Source organism: Crassostrea angulata, chromosome 2 (assembly GCF_025612915.1).
Source record: "Crassostrea angulata isolate pt1a10 chromosome 2, ASM2561291v2, whole genome shotgun sequence".
In the NCBI taxonomy this organism is placed as follows: Eukaryota; Metazoa; Mollusca; class Bivalvia; order Ostreida; family Ostreidae; genus Magallana; species Magallana angulata.
This window is the reverse complement of record NC_069112.1, coordinates 37228315-37242470: the sequence shown is the minus strand read 5'-3', so window position 1 is coordinate 37242470 and position 14156 is coordinate 37228315. Positions and strand designations below refer to the sequence as shown.

Sequence of the window (14156 nt, the reverse complement as noted above, 5' to 3'; positions counted from 1 at the left end):
TACCTCTATCCTTGGTTCTACATTCTTCCTCTTTCTGTGCTCTCTGTTAACTGAATGACTATGGGGTTTATCAAACACTGATATATAATGTTATACATGTAACTACAATATGCTGACCATTATCGAAATAAAAAAAACCATATCTTCGTTTATAAACTGTAGCTTTATTAGAGTAATCAAGATTATAAGCATTTGAGTTAAATGTACAAAACAATCTTTTTTATAGTTATACTTACGAAAAATTAAATACATGTAATTACATTTACAAATTACACAGTGATACATTGTGGTTTAAAAATACGCACCTAAACTCCATCATTATTATCTTTTTACAAGCTTGGTTAAAGTTAATGATATATAAATTATCAATAATGAATATATATATATATATATATATATATATATATATATATATATATATTGAAACAGTGTTTTAAAAGTTTTTTATTATATATATATATATATATATATATATATATATATATATATATATATATATATATATATATATATATATTGTGCGATATTGTTAGCTCTATAAAATTACTAGGTGTAAGTCTGTAGCTCCTGGTTGAACGACCTTGCAGCTACAATTCCGTACGTGTTAAAAGGTGCAATTTACATGTATAAATAAGCTTAATCAGTCAAAAAGTTTTAGCTTTAGTGCGTTGTAAATTGCAAAACTAGTTCCCCAGTCGTTCATCTGATTTTTTTTGCAGATGGAGAGCTACGAAATCGGCAGACACAAAATTAAACAATCTAAACATATCGCCAGCCTCAATGTAGAACAAAAACGATTTTATTTGATGACGAAAATCACAATTACAAGAAATTATATCAAATTGTAAAAGAAAAAATGGTTTACCATGCTATTAAACCTGTGAACACAACGTAGGATTGCGTATGCGTGGATCTGTGCCATGATAACATTTTCTTAATCGGGAGAGAAATCTTAAAACGGGGGGTGAAAACATGAAATATACCAAAGGATTCAAACAAGTATTGACAAGCAACGAAAAAGAAAAAATACCATAAACTAAATCTAAGCTTATATCTAGAAGTGAACTGTTCAAGAATGCAAAGTTAATTGTGTAAATTAAAGGATAGATTGTGCTAAGTAGATAAATCAAGATAATAATCCAAAACATCAACGACATCGTATTTGCTATTCTAGTTCGCCGAACATTAGCTGTTTGGTTATACAGATAATACAGCTTTCGAACATTGAAAACTACTACAATAATAAATGGTAATCCACAAATATACAAGGCAAACCCAACCTCAGCAAACTCTACTGTTTCGAAAGATATTATGTTCATTAAATCTAGCACTCTAAATGCTCCGTATCCGATGGAAACGACAATAGAGCTTATCCAAATGGCAAAAGACATCCATAAAATTTTTTTACAAGTCAGTGTCAAACTGTGGAGAGGATTTGTAATGAAAACAAAACGTACATATGACACTAACACCATATGGAAAAATGCCGAGTGAAGAAATAAAAAGGTGACTATCCCATATATATATCTGTGTGAATATTCTTTAAAAAGAGAATTGTCAAATACTTGAATATATCGCGTCACGGAGGCGAATACGTCAGACACTGCTAGGCAACCAATCAGGACGTATGTTGGAGTGTGCAGCCGTTTGGATCCAGCAACAAAACACACGGTGATAGAATTTCCGATTAATCCAATGCAGAACAAAATCGATGCAGCAATAACAACATACGTATTCGCCATTGTACTGCGTATTTTCCCGATACACAGTTTTACTAAAATGAATATCAAACTTTTCCTGCAATACTGCTAGTATCAGTATATAAGTTCCTTCGTTGTCTGTAAATTAAGATTGAAAAACAGTTATATCATAAACGCAGAGCATATTCTTTGGAAAAAAAAGACTGATACCGGAAGGAACATAACATTTCATCTCTTTAACGTCCGACCAAAAAAAAAAAAAATACACACTGAACATCAACTGTAAATTTAAACAGAGTGTTAGAAAATAAATGAGTATTCTACTCACTGGTAAACTATGCTAAAACTATTTTCTTCGATTTGTATGACCAGGATCCAACGACATCAAAATTGTCTTGCCACTCAACTGAGTTCTCAATGAGAATCATTGAAGAGAAGTGCATTAATATAATGTTAATACTCAGACATTAGGTTGCGTACTGCTAAGGGGAGAGTGGTTTTGTGGGTGATGACAGTGGGGTTAGTATCCTTTTGATGTATCATTTTTATTGCCATCCAGTTTAAAGTTACAATGTATGTCACGTGACATAGTTGAAGAGAACCAACAGTGTCTCTTTGTGTTGTCTTCACAGAGAGTTATGTATGTGCAATTTATCAAGCTTACATTATCTAACATAATGTTATGTACCAAGTCCCAGTACACCAAATATAAGGTCAACGTATTCGCTACAAAGTACATGAATGATCGTTCATACTTTGCAAAAATTAGAAACAATTAAAACCAAAAGAAACAAGTAGAAAAAAAAATTAAAAAATGGATTTCTCTACTTCTTTTTCTTTCAAAAATGTAACAACAAATAATTATTTAATGCTGCATAACACTGCAGTGCTTTTTAATATAGATGCGTATTGTTATACATATACACCCTATATACAGAATAAAACATTCGATATTTTTACTTTATAATAGAAATATTCATTTGTTAGTCAACATGATTAGGTTGGTTTCATATCTTTTATTCTGTAATGATATTTATAGTACGGAATTCAAAAGTACTGAAAGATTCTTGAATTATTTTAAGACACCGTATCTCAAAATAGTGATCTTGACATCAAATAAAATTCATGCAAGCAAAAGAAGGTCAATACGTACTTGAAATGTTTTAGTGTTAACACCATCTATTATTTTATTGTTGAATCAAAAATAGGTTTATCAAAATAAAATTATAGAAGAAAATTGGACTTAGAAATTTTTTTAAAAAATATTGGCCTAATATTTTGTATTGTTTAGGTTTTAATGCTCTTCATTTCAATTGTTCAATTTCATTTTTAGAGGGAATTTTTTTTGGTACACCGAGAGAGAGATAGTCTAATTGTCTTGTTTTAAAATCTTAAAGTGAAATGGTCTAATCTAAAATCAATGTTCAAATTGTTAAAGTAGTAGATACTTTTATTGAATACATGTAACACTTGAAATTCTTTTATAACTATTTCTGAAAACAGTGTTTAGTCTTATCTTTTTTTTTCAAACTGGTACCAAATTTGTCATTTTTTCTTTTATCTTTTTTTTCAATTTCTATCATTTCTTATTCTGTGTTACATTATATTGAACGTTTAAATATTTCATTGTGTTGAATTTGACCTTGATGTAGGGAGAGGGCTAATATAGGCTTTGACTGCTGCTTATTCGAATTCAATTTATCATGTATAATATAATATTGTTGAATTAATATAAAATGGCGGAAATTATCGTACTTTGCTTAAAGCCAATTCACGTTGACCTATACACATTAAAACACAACATATATGTAAAAGCATAATTCAGTCCTGTTAATATAGAAATGTTGACCCTAAATTGGTTACATTAAAAAAATGTAAGCTCAAGTATTCCTAGACCGATACATTGAAATTCGAGGATCTGTTTAGGCATTAAGGATATCAGATGTAGATGAGCATGTAACCCTCAGGAAACATTTGTCCCATTTTTTTTTAGTCTTGGTACTTTATTATTTAGTTGTTGAAAAAGGAAAAAGAGTAGAGGCATGTTAATTTGCATATGGATTTGATTTGGGGAATTCGTTTAGGTCATGCTCGTATTTAAATGTTTAACTGAATAAAATGCTCAGGCCATATATTTTGTAGGAAACCACATTTAAGTAAGTAACCCAAAAAATAAGCCAATCAGCGGTACGCATATTCTACCAGTTGAAAAAACTGTGTGTTTCTGAGGAAGGTATTGTTTTTGCTCGCTAATGCTTTTAAAATTCGAACGTACGCAATTAGAAACGTCACATCAACAAACAAGTTGATGATATTTGTGTGTGCTGTGGTTTAAAGTTGAAACGTATTTAACAATTCTTGCGGCATCTTGTTTGATGCTGTTTAGCTGCATTAAATTTCATTACACAATCATAAAAAGCAGACCTGGGTATGTGATGTATTTTTTTGGTTGTGTATATATGTTATTTTTTATCGGTTGGCCTATTACATAGTATAACTTAAGTTATACTCCATGGCCAATAAGAGTTTTCCGTTTAAATACCATAATTTTTATATCTATCGATAAGTCTGAAATATTTTGTATCATGTTTTATTTGAGATGATGTTTTATTTTTAATTTTTTGTAATGAATGTGGATTTGAATTTTTTTTTATTTTGAAACCAGTGATTGAAAATAGCATGGCTTAACCACATTGCATTTTTTGGCAATAGTCGTTGATTATCTGGTTTTATGATTGTCAAGATAGATCAATCGTGACGGCTTGTCAATAGTAAATAAGGTTAAATATAACTTAAATCATTGGTTTATTATGTTGTTAGTCAAATATTGTCTATGCAAAGGTTTAAGTAAATTGAGGCATAGTTCACCCTTATCTTCTTTAGTAATGGGAATTTAAGATAAAGATATATGCAATAGTATGAAGATGCTGCCGGCTGATATTCTATAGGTAAACGTGTTAATTAGAAATTAAAAAGCTTTAAAAGCAGCATGGGTACCAAGATAGTAAGAATCAAAACATGCGATAAACGACTTCGTAAAGTTTTTTGTATAAGAATTAAACATAGATATTCGTTTTATCTCAATCACATCAGAAATATCTATCAAAAAAATCGATATTGTTAAAAAAATTGCCCCAATTCTACAAGGAAGTTTTCTCGTGTTTTAATAACGAGGCCTGAATTTAAAACAACATAATTCATTTTTGAATCAATCTATTTGGTCTAATAGCTCTTTTACTTACAAGGGCAAAACTGTTTGTTCAAAAAAATGGATAAAAAGTTGAATTTTATTTAAAAAGCACCTTTTCAATATAAATGGGAAACTAAAATCCTTAGGTAAGTTTGCAACTGTTATACATAACAAAAGGAATTGGCTTTGTGAATATACCATAATTCAAAAAGTATATAGGAAATATGAAAAGAACTTTGATTTTTCAATTACAGATTACATTCATATAAAGATTGATAAATTGATTCCAGAAAAACAGAACACCAACAGAACACCAATTATTTTTATTCCATACTAGAAAAAATAAGAAATTTCAAATCTCATGTTCACAGCAAAAATTAAGTGACGAGTTCCAAATTAGCCCGAAGTCAGAATGGGAACGTATCTATTTCAATAACATAAAATCAATGGAAGATAAAAAAAAAATAGCAGAATTTAATTACAAACTCTTTAATAACATTTTATGTAATAACTTATATCTAAGCAAATGGAACAGTCAAGTAAATAAAAAATGTAAAGTGCATCAAAATGATACAGAGAATATGACATTTAATTTTTAATTGTAAAAATGTTCAGAAAATATGGAATGCAATAAGTGATTTTGTAACTTTTCAATTTCAGTGGAAAGTTGTTATTATTGGTTTTTACCCGTCACAAAACAACACAATCAAAATGTACAACCTACTTTTCTCTTTTATTTCATATAAAATATATAAACAAAATGTACTGTCGACTTCAGAACACGGAAGAAACAACAGAACAATCTTTGTTTTATGCATTAAAAAATTCTGTTTTGATCTATTCAAATGTTTTAAAATATATGCGTAAGACCTGTGATGGAAACTTTAAAAAAAAATTATATTTAGAGCCATTATTGTACAAAACTCAGTACATGGTGGGTCAGCCATCACGTAGGTAATTCAGTCCGGGGTAGCTTTATACAGACTCTGGAGATGTGTCGGGATGCTACCTCCGGTTGAATGATACTGTTCATGTTTTTATACATTATATTATACCACCTTGAAAAAAAAAATATATTCTGCTGAAACGTTTTTTTTGCAATTTACACATGGACCCAGCGTCATCAAAATTGTCTTGCCACTTAATTCAACCTAAACCCTTTAAAGAGAAGTTTTTTTTATATATATGAGGTTAATACTCGGACTTTTAAACTGAGTACTGGTAGGGGGGGGGGGTGTTGTTAAGAAGGAGATAATACATTTTTTATGAAACATTTCCAGACGTTTAGCTGAGTTTTGACAGGGAATGATGACAGTGGGGCTAGTATCCTTTTAATGAAACGTTTTTATTTATATCCGCTTTTCTGAAAACACATTTGTCGCGTACCATGTTTGAAGAGAACCTAACAGTGTCTGTTGTGTAATGTTCCCAGTGTTTCTTTCATCTTTTTTTTATGAAAACAGAGATTAAAAAAAAACAAGTTTGATAAAATAATAAACCCATTTCATGTTTTACAGCCAAAGCTGTTACATTTGTACAGTTTCTGCGAAAATACTAAATAGTGTTGCGTATGCAGGATGCTGCACCAATGCGATAACAATTTAAAAGCAGGATGTGTGTGTCTGACCAATGGGTGTTGATGTATACAATAAAGGGGTTGTATCTTTAAGTAGTTTAACTACAATACGGCTTTTTGGCGCAGTGCATTTAATGTAAACTATTTTTTAACATGAAATGTGAAAGCATGAAGTATTTATGATCGGTTTCGCGATTTCCTGTGATCGAGAGAACTTTTACATTCATAAATCAGTCTTTGTTGATACTGAGTTAATACTTCACTTAAAATTGCGTACTGTGAAGTGTGTTTTCAGACAAAATAACAAAACGAGCACTGCATGGTGTTATTGTTACACAATCTTAAAACCAGTCTATATATCTAACACACAAACACATCATTCAATCTCGTAGAAGATCTGGTTAATTTTTGATTCACAAGATAGAAGGCATACATTTAAAACTGTAATGGGATGTACTTAGATCATCCATTAGTCCCTTAACTCAAATAATTTAAATTTTGAGTTATATTATTATTTGCCAGAGACAAAGAGATTATTTTTCATAATTATGAACATTCAAATATTCTAAATGCCAATACAAGTGTTACTTGTGTTTGCCAGAAAAGTCAAAGCATGAACACGATATGAATTTACCTAAGACATTAGTGAAAGTAAATTCTTATTGCCATCTCAAAAACTTCGCAGTCTCCTCCTTTTTGTATTTTACGCTGACCGAAAGGTGTTTCATATATTTCTCGCTGCATTTTTTTTATATCCGAGTTGGGCGTAGTGACGAAACTTGTACATACATATATAGAGGTCGTTTTATTTGCATTAGTTTATACATTCGTTTTATAATTATATCATAGAAGCGGGGAAAATATTAATCCTTTTATTGTCATCTAATTTTTCAATTGGTTTATCAGGTACGCTTAATGAAATGCATTGGGAAACACTTGTCTTAAATCAATATCATATTGGCCGAATTTAAAACGAAATGAATACAAAATAAAAGTATTAACACTTATGGCAAAACTGCTTTTGCATATAATTTCAGTAATATAGTGAAATGTTTTGTTCATAATAAAATTGTTAAACCTGAACATGACTCTTACAAATACGTTCACCAGAAACAGCAGATGTGTAATAAACTGTACAATTAATTTTTTGTTGACCTCTGGTATGAACGTTTTAAAATAAAAATCGATGAGTTTCTCATGTTTGCCGACCAGTTTATGCCCTTTACAATGCGAACAAAAGTCAGATATGTAGGTATCAATACTATTAAATTGCAACATTTCTTCTGGTTGATATACAACTAGCGCTGCCCTTGAATTCAATGGTAATGATCAACGTCATCTTTTGGGTGCAAATACCCGTCTGTATTTTCTAAAAACAAACCATTGTTCATACTCGTAGTTATCAAACGTATAGTGGGAAAATATTTTTAAGACCAGAAAGATGGGTAATACTGTACAAAATGTATAATACAATATTTAATGATACCAAGAAAAAATCCAGTGACTGTTTCAACTGCGTCTTTTACCTTCATGTCTTTAGCCGAGTAAGGGCACATTACCTCAATTATCTCACCCTCTAGATATTTCGCCACCTTTGTCTGAAAATGAAGTATACCGGTATGTTCTGAACAATGGTGTTAATGGGTGGCTATACCATCAGGTAAAGCCCTTATGGCTCCAGACTCGTGTAGCCAATCTCCTGCATAATTTTGAATAATAATTATCACATGTATTATAAGCACATACCATATTTTTCAAAGAAGTTCATATTTTTTCTCTGGAGCAGATCACATGACTTATGGTCCAGAGCGTAAATTAGTCAAAAATTTGTATAGAATTCTAAAGAAAAATTAAAGACAAAGTGTATTTTTTAAAATTTTGAATTAAAAATGGACAATTTGACTTCAGGTCCACATCAACTGATCATCAAATATAGTATATATAGTATTCCAAAAAAAATTACTGCAAGTATATTCGACTGGAAGAATTACTAATACAATGTATATTAATTTATTAATCTGAATATACCCGTCTCCTCAAGAGAAGCCCCTAAGAGTATGTAGCTGTCAATTACCATTCTTTAGTTGGTTATCCCACATGAAATGGCAGGACATATTTCTAGGTTGTATGCAGAGAGCAGTCTTTTCAACAAAGACTTGCTCATCCTAAAAAAATGCACATCAAAACTAGCAACATTGAGATGGTTTCCAAAGAACCTAATGTTTTTCAAATTACATTTTTCAAATTACAATATCAAGAGCAGTGTTCAAACTCAAAGTCCATTCTAAAAAAAGGGAGATAGTAAACACAGTCATTACAGAGTGGACTTACAAAACAACTAAATTAAATAATACCTCTTCCGTCTTACAGCCTTTAAGACTTGTCCAAACTTAGAGGCTGTTATTCTCAGTTTTCGGACAATGGCCAAAACAGCATTATTTCTCTGCCCCTTAGTTTTCTCTGCTGTCGTATTTATAATGTCCACCGTGACTTTGGGTTGTGTACGGAGCCAATTGTCCTGGTCTTCAAGCTTTCCGAAACCAAAAGGTCTTCAACCAATGGCACTGGTGGTTTCTGTACTGGAACTTCTGGAGAAAGGATCCAGTGGAGCGCTTTAAAAAAAATATTTTCATTAAAGGCAAACAATAGAATGATTAGTAATGAAATACAAAATGCACAGGCATAAGATTTTTAGAGTCATTCAAAAAAATTTAAAATAAAAATGAAATACTGAAAGTACTGATAGAGGGAGGCATCTATTCGGAGGAAATGAAACATATGACAATATATGATTTTTTTTTTTTATTTAAGGAAAAACAGCGCGCTTACCGCTTATCATGTTAGAATATTTGCGAAGCGGTTTAGTATTATGGCAAGTTAAGGTCGCGAGGATATTTTTCAGGTTGACATCAGAGTTAGGTAGATAATATTAAAATAATTAGTGTTGTTCCTTATCTTCACCTTATAAGCTTGTTAATATATTACTTCTTAAATGTGTTTATTCTTTACAAAAAAGGAAGGAGGAAATTATTTTGCATCACAAAACAATATGGGAAACTGTACACGTTATTAAATGTATACAAGAGAGAGAGAGAGAGAGAGAGAGAGGGAGAGAGAGAGAGAGAGCGTTTTAGTCGTAATTTTACGTATATTCATTTGAAATATACTAATATTATATATTCATAACATTAGTATCCACAAAAGAATATAACACTTTGTGACAAAGTCCACGTGTTACCCCTGTTAATCAAATCAACGCGCGAGGTGCACGTGTTCCTTCCAAGATAAGGGAAAACAGTTTCGTCCTAAATTTTCATTTCAAGTAAGGAGAACTGAAGTATGCCTAAGAAAAACGTATTCTACACTGTTTGTGATGTTTTGATTTCTAGCAAGTAGAAAAAGTATGTCTAACAATGAAGTACAAGTATTCTACACTGTTTGTGATGTTTGATTTCAAGTAAAGAGAAAGGAAGCACTCCCATCAATAAAGTATCCTTCACTGTTTGTGATGTTTTGATTTCTAGCAAAAAGAAAACGTTTGTCTAACAATGAAGTACATGTATTTTACACTGTTTGTGATGTTAAATTTCAAGTAAAGAGAAAGGAAGCATACTTAACAATGGAGTATTATACACTGTTTGTGATGTTTAATTTAAAGATCTCTCTCTCTCTCTCTCTCTCTCTCTCTCTCTCTCTCTCTCTCTCTCTCTCTCTCTCTGTTTTAATGACATGTTTGCAATAGATACATTTTTTTTGGTCAATTCTATCTATTTTTCTTCACGCGCAACAATGTTATCAGCTTGTAAAATACACCGACTTCCCAAATCACTTGTTTGGGGGGGGGGGGGGGGGGGAGAGGGGGCAGCTATAGAGAGAGATACGTCTCCGATTGAATCTCATAATTTTTCATTATTTGACGTCACGGGCAAGACAATCACAATATACGGATGCTGTTAAAGGGGCATGGTCACGATTTCGGTCAAAAATTATTTTTCCGCTTTTAATATCTACAATGCTTAAAAGAGGCATTTTTAATAGGCAACCGAAATTTGAGTGTCATTCGTTGAGTAATAAGCGAGTTACAGAGCTTGAAATTCTTCGCTATGTAAACAAAGCGTTTGTTTACATTTTGAACGTTAAGGTAAAAAATTCGGCTTTAAGCCTAAAATGAATGTGTTAAACGTTAGGAACTGTTTATCTATGCCTACAATAAATAAAAAGATAGACAAATAAGCGGGAAAAAGTTTTTTACTGGTATATTGAACCTATGTAAACAAAAACAGGGCACGGGCCTTGTTTACATGACAAGAATTGTGAGCTCTGTATATTACTTAAAACTCAACGAATGACTCCCAAACTTTATTTAATCATTCGAAATGCATTTCTAAAGCATTGTAAATAATAAAAACATAATAATAAAATTTTACCAACATCGTGACATGTCCTTTAAGCAGCCTCCGTCTATAATAAATAATTTCATTAAAGGCAAACAATAGAATGATTAGAAATGAAATACAGAATGCACATGCATAAGATTTTTAGAGTCAAGACTATTACTTATAAAAAGAAATACTATCTCTAGTATCGGTACTGGTATGAAAGATAACAGAGTAATGAATATTATATAACAGTATATAAACAGTTTTACAGTTATGTATTTAGACCAGACATACAGTCAATATATTACATGATAATTAAATAGAATACATTGAATGCAGGAATGTACTGTTGTAAGGTGACAGTTTGGGGTGGTAGCAATTTTTGTGGATAGCTAATATTTTACTTGTTTGTTGTGATGTAATTTCATGGGTAACTCTTTATAGTGAAAAGATATCTTTACTTAAAAAAAAAGTCATTCGTTTGCATGTAAATTCGTGGGTCCATGATACTCACAAAAACCACTAATTTTAATGATTGCACGATAATTTGTAACTAAAAAATGCACAGTTTGTAAGCCAAGGATTTCAAGAACTTTATTGTACAGTTTACAGGTATGAATCCAGAGCCAACACATGTAATATTTTATGTTATTAAGTACCTAATGTTGTTTTCAAATAATATGCATTTCAGTTATTAAGATTATATGACGTTTGTTTTGACTCAGGAAACAAGGAAATATTTGGGTTTAACAATCAAGATTTAGCAAGAAAAATAAAGATAAATTGAGCTATTGGAGTCAATATTACTCAGTTAAAGTATGTTAACGAATGAGTAGATTACAGTTCAAATAGGAAACATTTGGCAAGCAAGCATGAACAACACAGTGATATAAAAAAATATTATACAGAATTGCAGTCTTTTAAAAAATGGTCAGTTCCCCCCTTTATTTTCAAAAATTGTTTAAAAAACCCAACACATGACCTATGAATATTATTAGGGGACAGGGGCTAGTAGGATAAAAACAAAGTACATTGTACCATTTAATTAAGTTTTATAAAGACTGCTTATGCCTCTACTTAAAAATAAGAAAAACAAACTAGTATCATGGGAACAGTTCTTGCAAGTGCATTGTTACATCTCAAATTTACACAAAATATAGGATGGTCATTACTTGTATTTGACGAGAACTGGTCTAATGCCAGAACTATTTTAGAAGTAATTTTTAACACAAAAGTGAAAACCCCTCTTCAACACAATTGTTTACAAAAACATTTTAATCAAAAGTTAACCATAGTTATACCAGTAAATCGCCCTAAATGTCCTGGTATTTTATATAATGCATCATGGTCGGTGTCGTAAAACGGCCTTGAACGAGCACTGTCAATCAGTTTCATATAAATACATTGAAAAATTAGCAAAATATTTTTATATTCACTTTAGTACTTGTATACCCTAGTATATTTGAATATTAAAACTAATAATCTTTTTTAGTATTTAAGAAATTACCTGTATGTTGGAGTTGGAGATGGAAACATTTCATCAATCGTCTCAATTTTCTTAGGTTGAGACGGGGCGTTTTAGCCAACTACATTTGATGTCAGTCTTGCTGACATTTTTGTAGCTATTGAAAGGAACAAAAAGAAACGATGTTGTTTTAAAATAGCTTTAAATCAATAAAACTTTAAAGTTTAAGAAACTATTGCTGCACAAAGAATTACATGTTCTTACCCAAAAAGAAGAGCAGCAGCAACATGATGGCAGTAGTAGTCTCTCATAACACATTCACACGCCGATCGTGACTGTGTCATCATCTAATTCAATCTAAAGTGAACGACAGATACATAATACATGTAGTTATTTTGTATAATTAAGAACAATTACGCGTACCGGTAAAAATACACAATGTAAATACTAAACAATTTAACTTTCCGAATTTCCTATCACTTCTATGGTCTCTATGTTTAATTATTTACAAGTCAAAACAATTGTGAAGATTGTCATAGTTTGATCTAAAATATATATATTTCTTGATTGTCTTGATCATATACAAACTTCAGAACGTGATCGTTGTTCACGGAGTTTTCCGATCGTCGCCGAAGTTTGGCACGCCCCTCAGTATATGAGGCCCAATATTGCAAGGTTATCGCCATGCGTATGGTTCCCAGAAGTGATGTATTCTTTTAAATCACGCGGCGTCCAAGATTCATTTACACAACCTATTTTACCTTTACATTTTGACGACTCATTAATAAATTCTTATTATTACCTTTTTTAAAAACTAAAATAAAAATAAACACATTAAATCAAATCCTATTGAAGCATTAGTTGTTTCGTTTACATTTATGACACAAAGGAACACATGGTCGATCCTGTTTTTGGTTCTTGGCCTGCCAATTTTAACGTCTCTGTTCGAAAAAAAAATGACGTAGTTTGCATCAAAACATTGATAAAACTAATATTTAAATGAACAGAAACTTAGAAAATCTGACTATAGAATTTTGAAGTCATCACCTCTATCATAAAGTTCTGTTGTTATGTGACTGTCAATGTCCCTTACAAATAAAATATCCAAACATACAACACAGATGACGCAGACTATGTTGTTTCTTTTATTTCAAGTTCACTAGGATATACATCGAGTAGACATAAGTATGTAACTAACTATTGTTAATTTACAATACGTTCTAAATAGCACGAGTTTGTAATTTAAAGTTTCCGAGAGTAAAATACTTTGTTTACACTGAAACCCTAGGTCATTCTCTTATTATAAATGCTGCAATATATTGTTTGGGGCATTGCTTTAAAATCATATATAACATCAAATCTTAGTGGGGATGTAAGGTATCTGACCCTCTCATGATATATCTTGTAAGGGTTATCAATGTAAATATGTTCAAAATTGCGTATACATTTAGTTCATATTCAATTACTCAATGTTTTTATTTAGTCTGTAAAAATATCATATAATGAAGTCGTTTTCAAGAACCAAGCTAACTATATCATGCATACTTTGATTTACTTAATCAAGCATTAATTAAACGAACAAAAAAACCCCCAACAACCTTGAAACCAACAGCAGCGAGTTCCAAGTAAAGTATCGAAACCACTCCAGTAAATATCTGAACTAATATGTCGTACACATTTATGTTTTATATTTACAGATTGGTAATTATTTTCAGGTAGCATGCAAGAGTTTTTTTTAAAGAATCATGCTTGTATTTTAATCAAATACATTATTTTTTTCAGATTATTTATCATAAATTTCAAAATAATCTATTTTAAAACTCATAGACATGCACCAATTGCATTA

General features: G+C 31.0%; 1 protein-coding gene and 1 pseudogene across 1 annotated transcript; both read right to left on the bottom strand.

The window, feature by feature from the left end:
- Positions 1-872: 872 nt before the first annotated feature.
- Positions 873-1769, bottom strand: LOC128172314 (olfactory receptor 52B6-like). The gene has a single exon (XM_052838107.1). The coding sequence runs from the start codon at positions 1740-1742 to the stop codon at positions 873-875; it is 870 nt and encodes a 289-aa protein (XP_052694067.1). The 5' UTR covers positions 1743-1769.
- A 5073-nt stretch (positions 1770-6842) lies between these two features.
- On the bottom strand, positions 6843-12386 carry LOC128174281 (uncharacterized; annotated as a pseudogene).
- Between the last annotated feature and the right edge of the window lie 1770 nt (positions 12387-14156).

Excerpts from the sequence above, each read along its gene's own strand:
- LOC128172314 (XM_052838107.1), bottom strand. The coding sequence starts at position 1,742 with ATGGCGAATACGTATGTTGTTATTGCTGCATCGATTTTGTTCTGCATT.